This window comes from Dermacentor silvarum, chromosome 11 (genome assembly GCF_013339745.2).
Source record: "Dermacentor silvarum isolate Dsil-2018 chromosome 11, BIME_Dsil_1.4, whole genome shotgun sequence".
In the NCBI taxonomy this organism is placed as follows: domain Eukaryota; kingdom Metazoa; phylum Arthropoda; class Arachnida; order Ixodida; family Ixodidae; genus Dermacentor; species Dermacentor silvarum.
In genome coordinates this window covers 94169506-94192643 of record NC_051164.1, presented here as the reverse complement: position 1 = coordinate 94192643, position 23138 = coordinate 94169506, and the positions used below count along the sequence as shown (strand labels likewise).

The 23138-nt window shown below is 47.2% G+C and overlaps 3 protein-coding genes across 3 annotated transcripts in view; 1 reads left to right on the top strand and 2 right to left on the bottom strand.

The window, feature by feature from the left end:
• Positions 1-8905, top strand: part of LOC125941338 (uncharacterized) — a 34732-nt gene extending 25827 nt beyond the window's left edge. Inside the window, exons 8-11 of the mRNA XM_049658377.1 lie at positions 2782-2905; positions 4519-4666; positions 6890-7023; positions 8551-8905. Of these exons, the coding sequence (XP_049514334.1) occupies positions 2782-2905; positions 4519-4666; positions 6890-7023; positions 8551-8763 (619 nt within the window). The 3' untranslated portion in view covers positions 8764-8905. The remainder of the gene's footprint in view (positions 1-2781; positions 2906-4518; positions 4667-6889; positions 7024-8550) is intronic.
• LOC119433311 (alpha-crystallin B chain-like) overlaps positions 1-23138 on the bottom strand; it is a 407637-nt gene that overhangs the window by 48514 nt on the left and 335985 nt on the right.
• Positions 14037-23138, bottom strand: part of LOC119432748 (uncharacterized) — a 48217-nt gene continuing 39115 nt past the window's right edge. Inside the window, exons 11-13 of the mRNA XM_049658179.1 lie at positions 19150-19297; positions 16991-17130; positions 14037-14357 (exon numbers count right to left, since the gene is read on the bottom strand). Coding sequence (XP_049514136.1) covers positions 14175-14357; positions 16991-17130; positions 19150-19297 — 471 coding nt within the window. The 3' untranslated portion in view covers positions 14037-14174. The remainder of the gene's footprint in view (positions 14358-16990; positions 17131-19149; positions 19298-23138) is intronic.

Here is a 23138-nt window from a genome sequence, read left to right as displayed (position 1 = left end):
GGGGCGCCTTGCATTGGGCGCACACGGGAAGACTAGAAAAAATGGCCGCCATACCGCCTTGCGAACGTGAATGTGCAGCGAAGCTGTATCAAACACCACACATGTTCGAGCATTGTATTCACCCTGTTCTTCCGGTGTCTTTAATGTACGAGGTCTACCCATGACAGTTTTATTATGAACTGAATGAGTTGCTAGACGAATCTCCCTATTATATATGAAAGCGCGGCGACGTCACAAAGTATATATATATATATATATATATATATATATATATATATATATATATATATATATATATATGCGCGCTGTGTGCCTGATTGCAAAGAAAGATATGCCATTTGCCTTCAATTGTTACCCTCGAGTTTTGTGTTTACGCCACGAAATTTTTGGACCAACGAGAGGTATACAGCTTGGCTGTAAAAAGAAGCAGTACATACAGGATGATATGGGCGGGAGCAGTTTTGAAGTGAGGAAAGCTCAGAGTGAAATTAATGTCAAAGAAAGACTGGGGAATATGAAAGAAAGGTAATGGGTTGCGAGAGAGTTCTAGTATTTGTACAGGTACAAATACTCTGGAAAGATATTGACTCACAGTGGAGGAAATGGAAAAGAAAGTTTACCAGCAAGTATGCGGCCGGTATAGTTTATAAGCAACATGGCAACAAAACATTAAGCGCAAAGTCAAAGAGACTGAGACAATCTCCTTTGTGGCGTAACGGAAAAGAAACAGGCTATGAGTAATTGCCTAGGAGGTGAAAACTAAATCGGGAGAGAGACATTTTAGGATAACCAGGGCCAGCCTTTGGGGCGGGTGACCTGGGCGGTCGCCCAGGGTGCCATCAATAGGGCGACGCCGCCACGCGCCCATATATAACTGGTGCCTTTATCACTGCACCCCACTTCCAGGCAGAGATGCACTTCTCAGACTCTGTAAAGTTCTTGATCGTGCACTGAAACACGTCGAACGTGCGGACATCGACGGCACAGATCTGAACGAAGAGTGTTTTAACATGGGCCAGCCTACCGCCCAGTGACTGCAGTATTCCTCAGGACATCATTCAGTTCACCTTGGACTGCCATCTATGTGACAACCTTACAGAGGAGGCGCACATAAACGCACAAAAAATTATGCCTCAGAAAGTTTGATACTGGAAATTTGTCTGTGAAAAAAAAAAAAAGGGTAGGTATAACATTCGGCAAAATAAGAAAAGGAGCTTGGTGGTGCAAGCCACCACCCCGTTTGAAAGGGGACGCTCATAGCGTCCACCTATCCATCTATGTAGCTGCAAATATGACGGTTCAGCCGCAACGGTTATCTAAGATAACCGGTGAAGATCCGCACCGGTTATCTAGATGGCGCCACCACTGGGGCGCGTATCTGGACGTCACCTATCGATCATTTTCAACGAAATGCTTTGAATTAAATTCATCAATCCAGAATGATCTCGCATGTGCGAGATCATTGTGAGAAATTGAGAAAGATGAAGCGTAATAAATGACGTCACAAAAACGTACGCAGCCAGAATGACGGTTAAACAAATGCATGTACTAAACATCACTTGCATGATACCTGAACGATCGAATTTTCTTGGAAACTACGATCCTAGCTGAAATGAAGTAAATAAAAAAATTGATGCCTTCTGTGCGGACGAAACTAATTGTGTGTTGTTAGTAACCTCCTGAAAAATCTTGCAGTATATATTTTGCGTTATTATTTACAAAGTAATTAGTATTAATTAATATACTAAGTATATCTAATTTTCAGATTTGCCCCCTTTCAGGCGCCAATTATTTCTTTTTTCTGTTCAAAATTTAGGTAATAGATTTTTTGCATCTCACATCCATAAAAAAAATAAAAAATAAAGACGTATAGCAGCAGAACAGATAGCAAATCTTGAATTTTTCTGCTAGTTTCGTCGTATTCATGAATATAACGTTCACGACTGAACAGTCAAAAATACTTGAGGTGCGGAATCAATATCATCTACGTCTTGAAAACGTGCTTGAAAGAACTGCTAACACGTCAGAAATCGTCCCAGGGGAAATTGTTGTAGTCAAATACTACGAAACATAAAATAAACATGTTGACATGGTGAACATGCACGCGCCTCTTGTCTAGAAACTTTTTTGTCTTAGAGAATCTCGGTGCGTAATGATAAATCTGGGAGCACACTTTCATTCACAACTCTTTTAAGATGCACACGAAGCATTTCAATAATCATTCCTTTATCACAGTGCTTAGCATTTATAGCCGTTATCCTGATGTTGGAACTGAAACTGAACTGTGCAGCGTGAAGTTTACAACTCACTAATTCAGCAATATATGTAAAAAGAAAGAGAAAATCACAATTTTGTAAACTGCATCTATTATAAAGCGGACAAAATTATTGTATTAGACACTGCTCTGAAATATGCAACTGTGATGCTAGTAGGACTTTTGCAAAACCCTCGTAAATACCTCAGCAATTTTACGTAAACTTGTATATCAAATTTTTCGTAAAGATGCAGTGTACAGAACTGGGATGTCTGTTTTTGGCGCAGAATTTCGAATTTTGTAAGCGTTGTACTTTATTATTATTTTTTTTAATTTATCCGTTTCCCGAAGTCTTCGCAAGGGAATTATTTGATGCCCTAACTTAATATTAGGTTTCGTGCGGCTTGTAGAACTTTGATTTCCCTCTTAAACGCAAGTCTCAATTAAACGTTAATGCGGTTTTCGGACGAGAAGGTTGAAACTTCCTATTAATAAACGCTCGGACACGTGACCTGCCGTGCGCGCAGCAACATCGACCTGCTGATACTGGTGAGTCACATGGTGCAGCCCCACGTTGCTAGGAAGTGCACCATCCAGCCGCTAAGCATGTACAAGGGCACCGTTCAGGCAACCGAATCTCCGCCCACCATGGTGAGGAAACATTGCAACCTCCTCTGTCCTTGTGTGCACCCTCGAGAACATTGACCTTCATAATTTTCAGTATTAATTAAGCCAGGGAAGAGCAACTATAATATCGCAGTGTAACATAAAGGTAAATGTATACGCAGCACTAACACAAATGTTTATTAATTTTTTATCACCGGTTTTCGGGATACCTGGTGTGAGACGTACCGCGGAATCGTCATTGACGATGAGGAATGAATGTGCACTACTTTTCAAGTTCTACCAGAATTCCACCAGGTGACGCGGCAATCCAGAATAAAATAGTGTCCCTGTATTTGATCCCGATAGCCTGGCAAGGGAACAAGAATTCAGGATCGCCAGTCAGCCTCTAGAGTCTGTAAAGGAGTACGTTTATCGAGGTCGAATCCCAGCCACGGCGGCCGCATTTCGATGGGGGCGAAATGCGAAAACACCCGTGTACTTAGATTTAGGTGCACGTTAAAGAACCCCAGGTGGTCCAAATTTCCGGAGTCCCCCACTACGGCGTGCCTCATAATCAATCGTGGTTTTGGCACGTAAAACCCCATAATTTAATTTTTAAAACTTACACAAGAATAAAATTGTGTTGGAGTGAATACGGCAGACATTGCCAAATCCTGACTGGGAGCTTATCGCTGTCGTTGAAAGGAAAAGTGTACAATTATTGCATTCTACCGGCGCTATACACATGGGGCAGAAACTTGGAGGTTAACGAAGAAGCTCGAGAACAAGTTAAGGACCGCACAAAGAGCGATGCAACCAAAAATGTTGGGCCTAATGTTAAGAGACGGGAAGAGAGCGGTGTGAATCAGAGAGCAAACGGGGATAGCTGATATTCTAGCTGACATTAAGAGGGAAAAAATGGAGCTGGGCAGGCCATGTAATGCGTAGGATGGATAACCGGGGGACCATTAGAGTTACAGAATGGATACCAAGAGAAGGGGAAGCGCAGTCGAGGACGGCAGAAAACTATAGGTGGGGTGATGAAGTTAGGAAATTTGCAGGCGCAAGTTGGAATTAGCTAGCGCAAGACAGGGGTAATTGCAGATCGCAGTGAGAGGCCTTCGTCCTGCAGTGGACATAAATATAGGCTGCTGATGATGATGATGACGATTACAGTGAGCTATAGAACGCTGTGAGCTCATGCACTGTAATATGACAAAGGACCGGTGCTCTATTAGGGTCACAGAATGGGTGCCGAAGGCGGGGAAACGTATTCTACGCCGCCGATGCTACGGAGCCGGAGCAAACGTGTGGTATAGCGCCAGTGGATATAGCCCCAGGTGACCTAACACCTGACGCAGACGGTGCTACCCCATGGATGAAAAAGGCGCTACAAAGCGATGTCGAGCTATAGTACGAACTAATTGCGCGCACTGATACAAGTGTCGCTCTTCCGCCCCGCATAGCTTCCCCTTTTAGGCCGCGTAAAATTGTCCGCAAGTTTGGCGGTGTGATGAAAATTAGGGAACTTGCAGACATAGAATGGTGGACATAAAATGGGCCGGTGGTGGTGGTGACGGGTGAACAATTTTGAATACGTTCATCTCTTCGTGAGAATGGTTCGTGTTGCGCTTACAGCCCTCGACGTGTGCACGCAGGAGCGGCTGGTGAACTTGGTGACCGGTAACCTGAAGTTCCGAGTGGCTCTCTCCGTCTCGATGAGCGTGTATATGTTCACCGCCAAGTCTACCTCAGCCACGCCTGTCGTCCCGGAGATCGGCAAGGAGTGTGAACTCTACTACCAGCGTACGTTCGAGACCACATTGCCGTTTCGACGATGCCGAGAGTCTCTCAAAGGGTCACTGTAAACGGATCCGGGGTTCTGCGAATATTCGAACCTTTCGAATAACGAAGCGAATGTTCCCCTATTCGATTCTGTTCAAATCGCTATTCGATTTGATTCGGTCACTATTCTTAAGTGAAAGATTTTTAATTTTAAAAATATTTTTCGAATATTTCGAATCACCATGTGAGAGCGGTCGAGTATAAAATTAGAAGCAAAAGCGGAAAAAATTTCATCCTTGCGGCCATAGTAGACTGAAAACAAGAGAAGTTTCGCAATGAAGCAAGTTATGTCGCTCAGGGGAGCCGGACGTTTCCGGAGAAGCGACTATCATTAGCACTCGCCAATGAGTCCATAGTATGCGAATGAATGACTAATTCGCTCCTGTTGCTGCATTTATGCTCTTGATAGCGCTTCATAATGGACACTAGAAATGACCGAAACTTGCGAACGTTGTGAACATACCAGGACCTGCATATCGTTTTATATTAGTAGTAAAAACGGCTGTTTATGATTCGAAAACTATCCGAAAGGTATGCGGTTCAGCCGCGAAAAGCGGAAAATACTGTTCGCTCGCCCCTACAAAACAATTGCACTACGCGAGTTGAAACAGTGCTTAAGAGGAAGCATTCGCTCAGGGTCATCTCCCATCTCTCCATTCAAGTACACGTGAACCCGAGAAACGCTGTCATTAGGTTACCAATTAATCAATTTGAATGTAACTTTTTGCATTTATGAGAGAAAAGCCGAATGTATTGACTAGGAACCAGAATTCCGAGTCAGTGCCTCAATTTTTTTTAATTTGCCGAAAATGGGCAAGTTTAAAAAAAAAAAAAGACACTGCAACACGAAGTTTACAAGTACGTGACTCTGCGTCAAACACACGTATCGCAGTTCAGTAAAGTGTATCTGTTAGAGCAGCAAACTGAGCGGGCAGATGCGATATACCCGGTGTTTAGTTAACGTTAGCACTTTTTTTAAAAATCGCTTCCCTGTGGAATATAGCACACATTTACTCATTGAGCTGGACCACTCGAAGAGGCTGACACTGGAAATCAAAATGCATGATTGACTAATTAACAATATTTTCCTGATTAACTGTTTAACGAGTCACCTAAGCGAATATATTTCGATGAAGGAATTCAAGTGAGAAAGTTCAGAGGGCACATTCACTTAAAACGAATATGAAAATCAGCACCAGTTTTGATATAAGCGGTGTCAAACCTGCGGTGAAATGCATAGTTGTATCACTTAACTTTTTAGCAGGACGCCCTTTTATGCATTGAATCTCGAAACTTACTGGAACACCAATGCATTTCGTCTCAAACTTTGGGGACGCATATCTCATAATTCGTTTCAAGTGGATATGGCTTTCGGAGTCACTGGCTGCAAGTTGTAGATTGCAATATGTCATAAAGCAACGTTTAAAAGTTCACTTGCGAAAATTCATCTATTTTGATGAAGAATGTCCGCCTCTGAGCGTAATGTAGGTCAGGAAGTAGAATTGTGCTACGTGCCACGAAGGATTTAAAAACACATTTGTTAACGACAAAAGACCACCTGGTATAAGTTTGCAGTTTACGTGATATTAGTGAATTGTGCAATGTTTGCAGAAGAAAGTGATATGTTTCAGAGCACTGTGTATAATGCATATATTTTACTTATTTTATATGTCACAAAAGGTGTACTTTGCATGATTGTGATGTCAATTTTTTATCGCCGAGTTAGAGAATTGTAAAATTCATTACCCTGTTTTTAGTTGTCTCGGTTATCAAGAATTTTCGTGAAGAAATTGATTGTCTAAATATAATATGCCATCTCTTTGGTAGGTAGATTTTATCTTTTTTTTTTTTTTCAAGTGCAAGGAACCTTATCAGAATCGAGGCAGTGGTTGCACAGGAGTACGATTTCTCCATTCCCGTGTGTTAAGCTCCCATGGTAAAGCTTCTGAAATGGGTCTTTCGTGACCTTGGCAACATGAAATGTGCAATTCGATTTATCACACGTCGAACCTATTGAGTATTCTGGAGTTGTAATCTACTAATACAGCTCGAAATGAATCTTGTTTCGTGTCCCATTAATGCTACGCTGCGTCTCATGATCATTGTGAGGAGCCTAGCGATCTATAGCTTTCATTTGCAACCTGCTGTTTCGTGTCGCTTCAACCAAGTATCCGACATGCGCAGTCGACTACTCTGAGCTCTGCGGCGTGAAAGAGTCGACGATCACCACCCAGGACCCACTGCTCGGTAGTGCCACAGCCCGCATTAAAGGCGACATGCTCATCGTCTTCGAGACAGCGGAAACCATTGAGGCTAAGGTATGACTGTAGGTGTACGGGGACGCATTGTTGCTTTTGATTCGAAGACCTTGCACGATCACAAGCTTCCGCTTGCACATACTCGACGCGAACGGGTCGAGTCGAGTGAGTCGGAGGTCGAGCTGACCCAGCCCGACACGACCAAGTTTACGTACCCCTTGCCAAGTGGGCTGGGCGAGTTACCCTTGCAGGTGGGCTGACCGAGCCCACCGTCGACGCTCGCACGGTCCGGCTCGTCGGTATCAGAACCGACGACCGGTTCTTATACCGACAAGTCGACTCGACCCGCCTTTGTCGCTTCCGTGTAAACGTAGCTAGAAATAATGTTTTCCGCGCTAAGTCGCAACGTTGCATGTGGCCGTCAACACTGCAGAGCTGCCACCCGTCGCCCCCGAGAGTGGCGCGGGCAGGTGATAAAGGCGACAGCGGTTGCCCGTAGGGTGTGGGCCGTCTACGACACGTGACGTGTGATTACACGTATGACAGACAAACAGGCTTCAGACAAGATGACACAAGCCAGCGCATGCAAACACCAAGTGCAATGTGCTTTCGCAAGCGAAATGTCGAAATGTGCACCTAATATACTAGGCAGTGGCTATTCTCCCGGCAGCCGGGAGAACTTCTGCAACGAATTTCTGCCGGCACTCACCTCCTATTGGCTCTTGGAAGGTTAGGGTGTTATGTTAGGTTATGTTATGTTATGCTAGGTTAGATTAGGTGATATTAGGTTATGTGATGTTAGGTTAGGGCGCACCTTCAGGCCGTTTTTCCCCCGGCAGTCTGTCATGTGACTTCCGAGCGCCAATAGGAGGTGCGCGCCGGTACAAATGCTGCCGGGAGAATAGACTCACCCAATATACTATACAGTTACCTTACTTGTTGGTTTTATTTTTCGCGAGATTATGTACGTAATGGATATCGGGCTTCAGGCAAGATGACACAAGCCGATGCTAACACTAAGTTGCTATCGCAAGTAAAATGTGGCAAATTGGCTCCTTTCGAAATCTTGCCCTGCTTAGAATGTAAGGACACGCCGGCAAGTTTGTCCCTTCTGCACGGAGTTCGGCGCCTGCAAATGACGGACGCAACAACGGTGACTCGCAAGGTGTGGTTCTAGTGTGGGGTCCTTTACGGCATTTGACCAGTGTTGCACAAATAAATAAATAACTAAACAAATAAATACACGAAAATCTGGATACAATTTAAGCACGTAACACACAACATGCTTAACTCAAGATTGCACGAGCCTATTCAAACGCTCTGCTATTGCAAGTAAATAAAAAATTTGAACCTTTATAGGTGTCGCCTATAGATTTCTGTCTTTAGCGTGGTTGGACATGTGACGCACAAGAGGCTTTAAATAAGCTAATGTGGGCCAAAACGGGAACGCTAAGTTTAACTTGCAATTGCCAGTAAAACTGTTTTTTTTTTTTTTTTTTTTTATGCACCTTTGTAAGCGCGGTCGTGTTCAGAACGGAAAGAACCAAACTTACGTCACAGTCGGGCACCGGTGCGCGGCGCGTGCAGATGAACGAGACGATAACGGTGGCCCGCAATGCAAGCGTGGGCCTGGTGTGGGCAGTCTACGATCTACAGAACGACGTGGCCACGTGCGACGTCATCGACAAGCCGCAGCGAACGTCCTACAGCCGGTTCAGGATCGTCAACGACACCATGGCGAGGGACTACGGCGAAACTGGGGCCCAGCAAACGGGCGTGTCGCGGAGCAGGCTTTGGTGACAGCGAACTGCGCGCCGCCAATGGCAGTGGTCATCAATGCTTTCGCTGCTTGCTGCGCTGAAAAAGAAAGTCCTCGCGCCGTCCTTGTGTCTGTGTCACTTCTTTTTTCTTTCTTTTTTTTTTCTTTTTTTTTTTTTTTTGCGCGGCGAGCTGTATATGAAAGTGAGCAAAAGAACTTAAACCTGGCCCAAAGCTGCTGATCTGGACATTCCGCCATTTTCTTCGAGGCGTGACGTAGGCGTGACGCTTACAAAATGCCGCTGATGGCCCCGATTTCCTTTCGTAACATGACGCAAATTTGACGTTTCGCACAAGAGAGAGAGAGAGAGAGAGAGAAAGCACTTTATTTGCACCCGTCAGAGAGTATGGGTGATCGAGGTGAGACTCAGCTCCCCCTTTCACCGTCTACCTCCCCCCTAGACGTCGGCCGGAAAGCGTGCGATTATTCCATCAAAATCGTTTCTCGCTTCCGTCGTCTGCATGCGCACAATCTGTCGTCTGCTTCATTAGCTAGGATGCGTGTCCTCGGGTTCTGAAGGAGTCATCGTATATTGGCGTCCACGCGCTTGCTTTCTACCTTGAGACAACGTATACGCGACCTACCAGTGACGATGAGCGCGCGCTCTAGGCCACGTTATCGTTATCGTTATCCACGTCACGTCACGTCACGTCATTGTGATGAAAACGCAAAATTTCAATTTGCAAAACTTCCGTTTCCCGGCACAAATTTCAAAACACGTAACCTCTCGACAGCCAATGAGAGAGTCAAGACGGCGGATAATGGCGGCCGTGCAGCCGCCATGTGTGTCGAGAATAGCACCTCTAGTTGGTATACAAACATCTCGTCGACGATGCCAAGTTCCAAGAGACGGAGAACGATCGAAGCGTCGCAGTTTTGGTCTTGTTTTCGACCCTCGCTTGTTGGCGCTTCTTATTGGTCCTCAATATGAAAGTGAGCAGCAAATTTGCATTCAGTGTGTCCCTTTTTTTGTGCACTTAATGATCAGTGGCGTAACTAGGGGGGGGGGGGGGGGCGACCTGGCATCTGTCCACCCCCCCCCCCCCCGCCCCCGCTGCCTTGTTTATGTGTATCCAACAGAGTCTACCCAAGGACTGCGTCCATACAAAGTTATTGCGAAATGTTGAATTTATAAGGCAATTATATTAATTATCAATAGGGCCAAGTCACACAGCCGTTCCAAGCCATATGGCCGAAATGTAGGCAAAGTCACGTACTATGTCATTTTCATGCTCGCAGCAAGCGCCATGCTTGAAGCTCTCGTTCACACCAGCGCTCTAGTAATTTTTACAGGAACCAATGGCCAAGTTCAAGTTGAGCTCTGTTCGCCACTTCTGATTCACAGAAACGTCGCGCGCTAGGATTGTTCGTAAGAGATACATTCAGCCAATCCCGTGGTCTCGATCGTAAACATGTCCAAGCCAGACGGAGTATGCGCACTTGGACTTTTCCAGATCCCGGACGTCTCGGACATTCTTTCCTCGTGATTAGTAATCGGAGGTGTTACGGCGAGCGTTTACCGACCGCATCCCTTCTATTGTTATTGCGATAGCAATTGTATGGCCACTCCAGGCGAATTTCCGCCATCGACATCGCCGTGATGTTCCATAAAGTCCAAGTGCGATAACATCGCGGCCGCGTGCTGTAGGTGCGAGCGAAAGCTTGCAGTGGTGAGCCTAGAAGTATGGTGGCGTGATGTGGCGGCGTCTCCTAACGCTCGCAAGGGAGAAAGGCGGGGAGGGTGCGCAAGGGGGGAGCGGGGGGTGGGGGATGTGGGCGCTCTAAAAGGGGAGGGGGCAGGTTAGTGCGCATTTCCTCTTCTACTACAGCTGCGGCGGCTGAGCGCGGCCGCGCACGTCCTGTCTTGGAGGCAATCTGCGCAGGGTTCAAAGGCTAGCCTACAGGATATTAACCCTTTTCGCGGCGATCCCGTGGGTGCTGCCATGTTTGATCACGTGGTGACGCGACCATTGCTTGCCTCAACTGCCTCCGTTGCCTCCATGTTTACAATGGATGTGTATGACGCCGGTGCGGCTTAGCAAACCTCTGTGTCGGGAGATATCGTAGATGATGACTGGGTGGACGACACGAAGCTTTGTCCACAGCTTCAGAGAACATGCAAAAGCGCTTTCGGAGCTGATTAAGCTAGGTCCAAACGGCGCAAGCAGCGTATACGTACGGTGCTTGCTCTAAAAGCAGGGCTAAATATGAATTCCAACCTTTCCGCTCCTGAAATGAATAAGGGTTAGTGTGTTTTGCTCTTCATTTTTCTTTGGCAAATATACCCGGTGCCGTCACTGATTATTTTCTGCCTAATCGCTCGCGGTTGTACTCAGTTTTGTTAGGTTTGTTCTTGCTGCGCACAAAGCTTGAAACGTAGCTGTTCTGTACACTTTAATACCTTGTAGCAAAGATGTAGTATCGCCAGTAACTCGCTGACTCTTGTGGACCGTCACGAAATATTCAGCTTCGACCATTCTTGCGCTTTCGGTGTAGTCCCTCATTTATTGTGCGTATAAAGGGCACATATATTCAAGTGTGCGACCGTTCACTTATTTTTGACCCATTGGCGAAAGAGTGGGCGTAAGTTTCCGTGTCAGTTGGGGTAGATGGGTTTAGATACTGTGCGCGAAACCTACTATGTCAGGAAGCGGCGCTACTACCTTTATCATTGTTTAACGAGCGGCACTCACTCTTGCCGACGTACCGGGGCTGAAGGTTCGCGATACAACGCTGGAGGATGAGCAAATTTGTGTATCCTCGAGGAAAGCCGTGCATCTCGAAATGCCGGAAACACGTATACGGTCAGTTGCAGCAGCGGTCCGCGAAATTGGCCATACATATTCATTACATTCCTTAATATGCCAGTCACTATTTTTGCAGCCAACTACTGCACGCGTCCTCAATCCACGTGATTCAAACCAGCATGAATGGAGCACAGTGCGTTAGCGAAAACTGAGTTGCATTTCCGACAGCTGATCGCACAGAAGCAAGGTAGAAGCGGTAATGGTTTCGTATCCGTGCGCTGTCGCTGAGGCAACGTATGGCGCGCCGCCGTGAGCGCCATCTCGTTTTTCTAGGACAAACTGCTCCGCGAAAAGGGTCAATAGCTAATGGCTTCGAGTGTGCTGTGTTCTCGCGCGCCTAGTTCGTGTTGAAGCGAGAGGCAGCACGAAGGGCAATTCGCTCGCCGGTAAGTACGCTTATATATATATATATATATATATATATATATATATATATATATATATATATAAAGAGAGACAACGCATATTCAACGTAACGTTGGAATCTAACTAATGCTAAGGTCATTTGAGTTAGCAAGGTAGCAGCGGTAGTGGATGGCACGCGAACGGCCTCGTAACCTGTACGACCTGTACGCACTGACGTCATCGAGGCCGCCATATAGTTGAACAGCTCGCATGGTGAAAAGTTATCTCGATTCGCTTATCTTGCAGCACAGTGGAAGCTGTGATTAAGACAACATGGCGTATGTGGCGACACGTGAACATTCTCCATGGCCACGTAGATGGTGACATCAGACTCTGCTTGTCGATGAAAGAGTGTTGATGAGAGGCGAATGGGGGAAGGGGAGGGGGGCAGAGAAAGGTACCATATACATCTAAAAGGCTTTTAAAAGAATGCGCATATTCAGTGGCACATATCTTAAGGGCTCAAAAATGGGCCAACTCAAAAATGGTCATAATAATGGCCCACATTGGCTAGCCCAACTTAATAGGTGCCTATCGGACATTACGAGACATTATGAGACATCATCAGTCAATTTTTGTAGGCTGATGGTGATGATGAGACTTTACATTTACAGGTCCCAGGTTGTGATCTATTGTTTGGCTTAGCAGAACAAAGGTGCGATCATTCATAGAACTTTGTTGGTCAAAATTTTGTGCCGTAATAAGCTGGAGCATCCGGTGGCTACACAATTGCCTAAGAAACGGATAGCCTATAGATACAAAAAAAAAAAAAATACCGTTCAGAGGTACGTGTGTGTACAGGCGATTATATGTAGAGGTGGGTACAAAATACTGCGGGATCATGCGAGCGCGTGCCAAACTCGACGATGCCAAACAGCATTTTTGAGCCGCCCTTTGGCGAAGCAAGCGCCCGCGGTGTCGACAAGGTCGATCCACAAAGGTCGCGAAGCTTCGGGCGAAAAGCGGTTCAGAACCAATTGTCACAGACATCAGCAAGGGTGGTTATGGGAGCAGCGATACAAGCGCGACTATGTTTGGAGGGAATAAACACTGGGAAAGAGAAAAAGCGTTTTTTAATTAAAGCGAGACGCAGTTAGATTCATTCAATGAAAATAAAATTCCTAATCCATTTTATATATGCATGTCAAGAAAAGAAGATTCAACTCTATTTTACTTGATCATTATCAATAAATACCTTTTTTCAGCGCCCATCGATAAGCGGTGGGCGTTGACATCAGTTGCAATGCAATGCAGCTCTTTGAGTGCGTGGAAAGGCGCGCTCGTAAAGTTCACCTGTTACAATAGGCCCGCCTCCCATGTTCTGTTTTGCATGTCGACGTTTGTCTGAATTAGGTGACGCGGGTAGTTTTATTGTTTCTTAACCTGTGCCGTCAAAAGTAGTGAGTTGCGACCGTCAGATACTTGTTTGCTTTAGTTGTTTTCGTGCGACAGCGCTGGCCGGCGAGTTATTTGGCGTCCGACGAAAGGACGAGCACTCACGCAATCTACGCCCAAAGCGTTCGTAGGCCTCCAAAGAAAGTATGTTCTGTGCAGCGATGCGATCTCGACCCTCGTTCGGCTGACCTTTTCCTGAATCGCTTTCCGAGCTGAAAGCCCGGAACGCCCATCAATCAAGTCGAATGGCGGGGCATTTGAATATACAGCTCTAATGGCAGGCCTCCGAAAACAAATTTCGCGCCTATGAGAACAAAATGTCGTCACTTCTCTTTTTAACGGATATGACGTCAAATTATTTTTTTTCCCGCTGGAAGTGTTCCCTCCTCAGACAGATGGCGCTAAGCCCCATGAACTGCCGATAAGCTGCCATGTATTGAATGTATGGGCTTCTATGGAAGCTTCGCTACCAGGTGTATTTATTTACCTTGGTGTCGATACATGGCATTGAGAACGCACGAGCATGCGCACTTCTGGCCAGCCTACCGTCACGACCTTTCCTTTGAACATTCTGTGTCTTTTGCATATTTCGACAGAAACTAAACCTCCTCTTGTCATTTTTTACAGCTCGTCCTTAAAGGGTCAACCCTCGCTCATTGTGTAGCGACTTCTTTCTCGTTAAGTTAGTAACGCACGCTGAATCATCCCCAACTGCCTCTTTTACTGAATACGATGGGATCGGCCATGAAGGGCGGCGGGTGGGGGGGCGCGTGCGTCTCTTTTCGTCAGCCCTGGCTGTCCTTTTCCTTTGGGGCGTAGTCCGCCACCACGGCATCGTTGAGAACTTCGAGTCTCTCCAACGTCTTCTTTGTGTCCCCCCCGCACAACATCCGGTCTCTGTGCACCTCGTAGGCGGCCCAGGTGAGCATCACGCCTTTCTCGCGCGCCGCGGTCGACGCCTGGCTCACCTGCGGCAAGCCGATCGAAGAACCGGCGCAAGTTAAAGCGACACTTATGGGGAAAACGTCAAGTAGAGTCAGAATGAAAGGTTAATAGGCTTCCGAAATAACAAATCCGTCATTCGTAACGAAAAAGCGAGTTTTTGCCAAGCGAGAAAATGACGAAAATTGAAAGCTTGGAGTGGTGGCCCCCCGTTTTGGACTACGGCACTGTTCATATGTGACACAGGGCCTCTGAGATCTGCAGCGCGCCGCCACCCGATCGCAGAGCTTATGTGCCACGTCAGCACTTGTAAAAGTGCCGCCACGGCGAGCGGCATCGCTTTTCCTGTTTACAAGCGCCGATGCTACAACCAACCTCGCCCGCACAAAAAACAGCTGCATAGAGCGAGGTCACGTGGAGATGACGTCAATTCCTCCGTCTTGGCGCCGGCAGTTCGAATTCAGCATCAGCAGCGGGACCTTCGGCGGCAATTTTCTGCGCAACAAAGCCATATATTGGCGCACAGGAAACGATGATAGACTTCTAGAGGAATACTTGGTCGATCTAGCTCGACCTCATATTTTCCTTTTGCGTCCCTTTAATTTGCGCTCCTTCATATTTATTTCAATTTATAGTGTATAGAGACTCCCGCCGGGGTGGCTCAGTCAGCTAAGGCGTTGCGCTGCTGAGCTCAAGGTCGCGGGATCGAACCCGGCCGCGGCGGCCGCATTTAGATGGGGGCGAAATGCAAAAACGCCCGTGTCCCGTGCATTGGAGACACGTTAAAGATCCCCTGGTGGTCAAATTAACCCTGAGCCCTCACTACGGCGTGCCTCATAATCAGGTTATTGTTTTGGCGCCTAAAGCCCCATAGTTTATTTTTAAAATTTATGTATAGAGAGGTGTGTGTTTTTCTTTTTTAATTTAATTGTTAGCAGAATTTTTGTAGCACGATGTAGGACGATTCTATAAATGATGTGTAGGAGTACGCTGTGCTGTGCAGGTTAGTGCATGTTGAAGGGGATAAAGCAGCTCAAAAGGCGGGAACGCCAAGTGCAGGTGATAGACTAACCGGGTTGGTCAGCGCTGTCTGTCTTCTAGACCTGAACTCTCGTCTTTTGCGCTGTTTGATTCCCTTCAAGAAGCACGATTTTACTACTTCAGTTGGACTACTCTGAGAGGCGAACATTATTTGCACGGAATATCTAGATGAATATATTGCTAACTTACAAGGTATCGCTAAATAACTTTTAAAATAATTAACTTACGGCACGTATTGCAATTCACGAATTGTAGTTTGCCACTTCGAAAGTCATATCTGCTTCGAAGATGAAAAATCGGTGTGGCGCCACCCGTTCTGTTGGACCGAATTCTGAGTATGGCACCAGGTACAAGATATGTTTTCCCAAAGTTTGCGAAGGAATGCATGGGTGTTCCAATAATTTTTTAGCTTCAATGTACAAAACAATCAAAGCGCGCCTTTCTTAAAGAAAGATGGTTGAATGCGAAGCTTTCTCCTATGCACTGAATAAAAGTCAAAGTCTCAAGCCAACGACCACGCGACGAAGCCAAGAAATGCTGAGCGACCCGATGCGATGCATATGTGATTTGATGGCTTGGTTTAGGATTGTATTTTTTGAACGTTGAAGTTGAATGAAGACACATTTCGTTAAGTTGCGTAGCCTTCACTTTAGATCATGTAGCCATTTGATTACAAGCATACACTCGCACTTTCACGGACGACTCCACACTTGCACAGTATTGCCTTGTGATCGCTGTGGTAGACGGTCAGAGGCTCTGCCGCTGCCGATACACGGGATCGTCCTTACGGGCATGATCGCGCTTACGTTCGCATACGGCAGCCTCTTCTGCCGTGAGCTGCACCCGCGGAGCGAGGAACCCTGTAGTTTCGGAATGTTAAACGTTAAACTTCCTAATTACTGTATTCATTCGCTCATAGAACAGTGAACCAACTTTCACAACGAGTATGTACATATCTCGCGTGACTTGCATTTTGTCGAGACAACACACAATCCACATTCGTGTGTCCTCCTCACTGCGCCTCGCAGCTTGACGTCTACGGCTGCAGCATCCGTGCTGGGGCACTTGAAGCTCGCAGGATCGAAGTGGGAATCTACTATAACTTCAGCCGCTTCATGGAGAGAGGAGAGCACTTTGGGCACGTTGGAGAGACAAGTACATACAGAGGGAAGAGCAGTTTGGGTACGTTAGAGAGACGAGTACATGGAGAGGGGAGAGTACATTGGGTACGTTGGAGAGGGGAGAGCAGTTTGGGTACGTTGGGGAGACGAGTACATGGAGAGGAAAGAGTAGTTTGGATACGTTTGAGAGGCAAGTACATGGAGAGGGAATAGCAGTTTGGGTACGTTGGAGAGGTATATGGAGAGGGGAGAGCAGTTTAGTACGTTGAGAGACGAGTATATAGAGAGGGGAGAGTAGTTCATGGAGAGGGAAAAGCACTCGTGGGGCTTGATATAGTAAAACTTGAACGTTAGAGAGACGAGTACATGGAGAGTACTTTGGGTACGTTGGAGAGGGGAGAGCAGTTCGTATGTTTCGTCGTCAAGCGTGAACCACCTCCTAAAGGACAAGGGATGTACCCTTCTCTCGCCCGATCCTGTGAAGCGATGGGGCTCACCTTTAGGAGAGTGGCGTTCTTCGTCTCGAACACCATGAAGACGCCGTCCGGCTTCTTCGAGTACGTGGCGCTCGACTTTGCGGGATCCGCGTTTTCTGTGATGTTGGCGTCCGGCACGCCGCATAGCTCGCTGGTGTCATCTGCGTCGGATATAAATAGCACGTACCATGATCTTTCGCGCGTTCAACGCACGTGCTGTTCTCTAAAGTTATCTGCTTCATAAAGGGTCATGTTCGCAGAAAACTGCACAGGAAGCTTTGGCTCGGTGCCAACGCCAATTTCTCTATTCGAATGCGTGTAGAGTACGGAAATTTCCTCACGGGACAGATTCTGGACTGATACGGAATAAAATTGTTGCATTTGAGAGAGAGCAATAAAGAGAGGTGAGAGCAGGAGCCAACGTTTCGACAAGTGGACTTGTCTTCTTCAAGGCGACATATGCTCTCCTCGGCACAGTATATATAGGTAGGGTTCTTCTAAAGGGGGGAGAAGGTAAGGCGGGTGGGTGAGGTAACGAGCGAGAGTGTGTTAGCGGCGAGGGTGTAGAATTGAAAATAATGATAATGCACTACTGATAGTCGGTGGAGGAGTTTGAGGCAGCGCCGTGTGTTAGCAGGTTGACGTTTGAGGCAGGTTTATATTTCATCCTTTCTTTAGCTAATTACGCTTGATTACTGCTCTGCGCGTGTCTGTACGCTAACTTGGTGTGGCTTCTTAGTTGTAAGCTTCATTTTCACGTCTTTTTCGATGTTCTACGTGCACCAGAAGATCTCGAATCGCCTTATTTTGATGGTAGTAATCAGAAAGTGGCAGCCAGGTACCCATATATCCAACGAAGCCCAGAGAAGACCTCGTATTCAAAGGACCCAATTCCGGCAGTCGCTAGACTTTAACATTTACATTTTTCAGCATACGTCATCAAACTCGGTCCATTCTTTACCGAGCGAAACTATTTTTCTCTTCCCATACGCTTAGGACGTCTCGAGGTAACGCTTCCTCTTAATTCTGAGTTGAGGCCACCAGTTTTTTTTTTAACAAATTGTATAAAATCGCAGATGATAAAAAAATTATTTACAACTCTGTAACTCAGTAATAACAAATGACATAACAATTCTGCAAACAGCACCACCTATGCACACATCTAAAACGGACGCACAGTAATCGATACAGCTCTGTGAAATATAGCACTAAAATATAGCCCTTGCATATCACTTCGTAATTATTGTAACCTCACGTAAGGTGCAAACTTAAATCTGATTTACAAAAGGTAATTCAACAACCACAAAACTGCAGAACAGTGTATTTGATTGCGAGCAATTAAATATATGCAATTCGCTAAGTACACATGCCTAGTTTTTCGGGATTGCCAGGAGCTGCAATTTACCGCTTTACGCACTTCATAAAAACTGTTGTGCCATCCTGATGGCTGGTTACGTTAATGGGATTCGCAATGTTTCCGATGATGGGTGTGTAATTGGTGATTACTTTTACTTGTTACGATGATCATTATGATTATTATTGTGATGACGAATTAACGATAACGAGACAGCGTTGTGGTATACAAGGTGACCCACGTAACTTTAGCCAAGCTTTAAAAAACACCACATATCGACGAGGTGAATGATGATGAGTGTGCGAAGCACCGGTGGATCATTCGGGTAACCGTGAATCCCCCGACGCCGGCAGGCGGGCCCAGAGACGGCGAGAGCGCGGGAAGCGGCGGCAAAACGCCGGAAGCGTTCTCTACCGGAGGTTGGTGGCGCCGATGCTCGGTTCAAGCGCGAGCTTCGCGAGCCCTCAGCTCCGGGTCCGCTTGCCGGCGTTGCCGTTTTGCCGCAGCTTCCCGCGCCCTAGACTCCGGGTCCGCTTGTTGTCTGCGTCGCCGCGCTGCGGCTGCTTTCTGAGCCCTCGACTCCGCTTGCAGTTGAGCCGCCACTCTCGCATTTTCATCCATAGCGGGCGCGCCGTTATCAGAAGCGACCGTTATCACCCATGGCTGAAGAGAGAAAGAGCGCGCGCGTCGGGAACGAACACCCTTGTGCACCGCAGCGCCCCTAGCAGACTCCATGCAAACCAGCGCTACGGACGATGGGCGACGAGGGAGCTCGGACAAGGCTCGGCCCTAAGGTGCTTCGCCCCTAAAACGCCGGAGCACTCACCGTAGAAGCTGTGCGTGCAGTTGTCTCCGAACTTGGTGGTGTCCTTGAGACCGCCCGTGGGCTTGAAGAGGTACACTGCAAAGCTTATGGAGAAGGCCACGCGAAAGGACGCGCCCTTCAGTTTGTCGATGGAGGCCAGCAGGCGTTCCTGCGGACAGGAGGCAATCTATATAGAGCGAGTGCACTGCATGGTGGTAAGAGATGCTTTAGCTAAATGCCAACTCCTATTTCCCTATTCAAATGTACGTGAAACGCAGAAATTATCTCTGCACACAGCCGCTCAGTCAATTTGAGTAACTTTTTTTTTTTTTTTGCATTCGGGAAGCTTTTACCGACTGTAACAGGAAGCCGAAATTAGATCCAAAAACTGTTGACAAAATTGCCTAGAACCTGCGAGTTGAAAAGAACTGGAGCACGAAGTGGAGCTCTGCATGCACAAAAAAATAAATAATGCAGTTCTATAAAATGAACCCGCTTCAGCAGCTAAAGCGAACCATTGTCTCTAGTATAGGCAAACCGGGAAGGAAAAAAAATGAATATACAGGGACGAAAGGACACACAAGGACAAACGCTTGTCCTTGTGTGTCCTGTCGTCCCTGTTTATTTATTTATGTATCGTGACGGAATGCAGACTAGTCCGCTTTCAAGCCTCGAACAAATGTGATACTCGAGCTCACATCTTACTTGGAATCGCAACAGTCATTGCGACCGTCTTGCGAAAGTAGTACTCACAAATTAGTGATACATTTCATAGAAAGCTTTAGCCCGAGGTGAAATCCGATGCCACCGATTCAAATACATGTATTAAGCAGAAAGGGTCGTATCCAACAACGGCTAGATCGATTTCAATCAAATCTATTATTTCGCGAGGGTAGGCTAACTTCCAGTGACTGTAGGAAGCAGGATTTTAATTTAGGACCTGATATTTTGTCCAAACAATAGGAGGAAATCTGTAATTATACAAAAAAACACATAGACGCACGATGTTAACAAATCCGTTAACACTTTGCACCGAAAACAGATATCGCTGTTCTGCAAACCGCATCTGTTAGAACATCTAAAGGTGACAAATGTGATACGCAAGTTTGCAGTTTACGAGGGCTCTCTTGTGATACAAGGGCATTGCAATAGTCCTACTCACCAATTTCTGACATATTTCAGAGCAGCTAGTATATATATAACCCATCAATTTTGTCCCATTTAGATGTAATAGCAGCGGTCTGCAGATTTGTGATATGCTAGAGTTGAAAATTTGGCGTTTGGTGTTTTGTTTTCTCGGTCTTGCAACTTTCAACATTTTTTTTTTTTTTTTTTTTGTAGATAAAATGACCGTCTGCAGTGTACTGGTTCATAGAAAAGCCTATCATACTAGTATTCATTTAGGACGCTCTGAGAGTTTCTAATATTTTTTTTTATGGTTTCGAGATCCGGGACCTTCATTTACCACAAAGAAAAAAAAATGAAAAGTCGAAAAATGTCATATCCGTACTCTGAAGCCTCGTTGATCTGCATGAGAAGAACCGAGGAATATTCCAAGTGCCAAGGCTTAAGTGAGTTAAGAAATTAAAGGTAAACTAAAGAGAAAAAAAAATGATTTGAGCTGTATTAGTAAGTTACCCTTCTGAAAAACCGAAAAAAAAAATCCACTTCTAGATTAAGAGTAAGCTCGATAAGCCGAAAAAGATATAAAGAAAAAGCTCACACCTAGTTTCTTTTTTCATTTTTTTTCCTTATCGGTAAAGATGGACTAGGTTGTATTCTACGAGAGGAAGTCAAAAAGTAAAGGGACTTTGAGAGAAGGTACATTTATTCTAATAATAGAAAACTGAAACATACATTATTTTTCTACATAACCACCTGCATTTCAACGCACTTTGCCCAACGTTTCAATTTTTTTTTATTCCGTCGGAAAAAAAAGTGTTTTGGTTGCACCTGCAACCAATTTTGCACCACATCAATGACTTATGCATCGGCTGCAAATCTGCTTCCCCTGAGCGCTTTCTTCAATGGTCCAAACATGAAAATCGCTTGGAGCCAGGTCTGGACTGTATGGCGGGTGTTCCAGCAATTCGACTCCCAACTCCTTTATTGTTTCAGTCGTCCGCTTGGCAAAATGTGGCCGAACGTTATCTTGCTACAGGATGACACCTTTTCGCAGTTTTCAACGATATTTGGATCTAATTGCAGGTTTCAGCTTAGTTTGTAGCGCCCACCGACGCTGCTAAGCGGGAACGCTAAGGTCAGCGCTCTCAGTCGGCGCCTTGGGGCCGGCTGCGACTGACGAGAAAAATGAAGTTGGGCGGCGCGTGCCAGCGGCGCAAGCACGGCACGCGCTAGTCCGTTCTGAAAGCCTGCTGAGCTGGTCCTCTTGTTCTGGCGCTCCGCTGCGACCCCTCGGTTCCCGACAGTGGTGACTCCGGCCTAAGAGATGACCGAGCCCAGCAACCTCCCGCCCTCAGGTAACCTTCCGCCTGACGCTACCTCGTGCCCACGTGACGTCGAAGCTCTACAGCTCCGCCTGCCCACGTTCTGGCGCCACAACCCGCAGGTTTGGTTCGCCCAGGTCGAAGTCACCTTCGATCTGCACCACATCACCTCGGAGACTTCGCGGTTTCGCCACATACTTTGCAACCTGTCTCCTGAGGTGGCTCAGGAAGTGGCGGACGTTATCGCTGCACCTTTGAGTGATGCCCCATACCAGCAACTGAAGCAGATCATTTTAGAACGTCCCACGGCGTCCGAGAGCGCGCGCATCCAGCAGCTGCTTACCTCCGAGGACCTTGGAGATCGCCGCCCTTCCCAGCTGCTCAACAGCATGCGACAGCTCCTGGGCACAAGCAACGTCGACTCGAACAGTGCGCTATTGAGCTTACCACAGTCCACCCGCCTTGTCTTGGCCGCTACAGAGGACTTGACCCTCGACCGCCTCGCCCAGCTCGCTGATCGAATCCACGACGCGACTTCTTCTTCAGTCGCCGCCCTCTCTTCAACGCCACAGTCCTCAACCATGGCCCGCTTAGAGTCCCGGATCGACCAGCTCGCCGTTTCCATCGACGCCCTTCGGACGTCCTCCCATGACCAGCGCCGCTTCACCTCATGTCCCAGCCGCCGTCCTTCTTCTCCGGCCAGTCACCGCTCGCGCAGTCCTCGACGCTCGCCTATCTGCTGGCACCATCGCACTTTCCAGCACCGCGCCCGTCAGTGCAAGTCCCCATGCGAATGGTCGGGAAACGCACCGCGAGATCACTGACGGCGGCATGTGACCTCGCCTTACAACCCGGCCGCCTTTTCATAGTCATGGATCGCATTTCCGTTCTGCGGTTCCTTGTAGACACGGGTGCCGAAGTCAGTGTACTGCCGTCCTCCAAGCGTGACCGCGCTTCTAAGTCACCTGGACCTACACTCCGCGCGGCAAACTCTACTTCCATCGCCACGTATGGTCTGCGGTCCCTCACTCTCGACCTAGGCCTGCGGCGCACATTCCGGTGGGTCTTCATCGTAGCCGACGTCCATCAGCCTATCCTCGGTTCCGACTTCCTGACTCCTTTCGACCTTGACGTCAGCATGCGCTGCCATCGCCTGATTGACAGCAAGACGCGCCTCTCGATCCCTGGCGTTCTGTCGGCTGTCGCTCCCACCGGCATCCGCACGCTGATCCCAACATGCCCGTATGCTCGTATCCTCGAAGACTTCCCTGAGGTGACAAGGCCCTGCTATTTAAATCAGCCTCCCAAGCACAGCGTCACCCACCACATTGTCACGCGTGGTCCACCTGTCGCAGCCCGTCCGCGCCGCCTCTTCGGTGAGCGTCTGGACATTGCTAAACGGGAATTCGAGCGCATTCTCCAGCTAGGTATTATTCGCCCGTCGTCCAGCAGTTGGGCCTCCCCGCTTCATCTGGTGCCCAAGAAAGAACCGGGTGACTGGCGTCCGTGCGGTGACTACCGGGCGCTCAACGCTCACACGGTCCACGATATAGCTACCCCCTT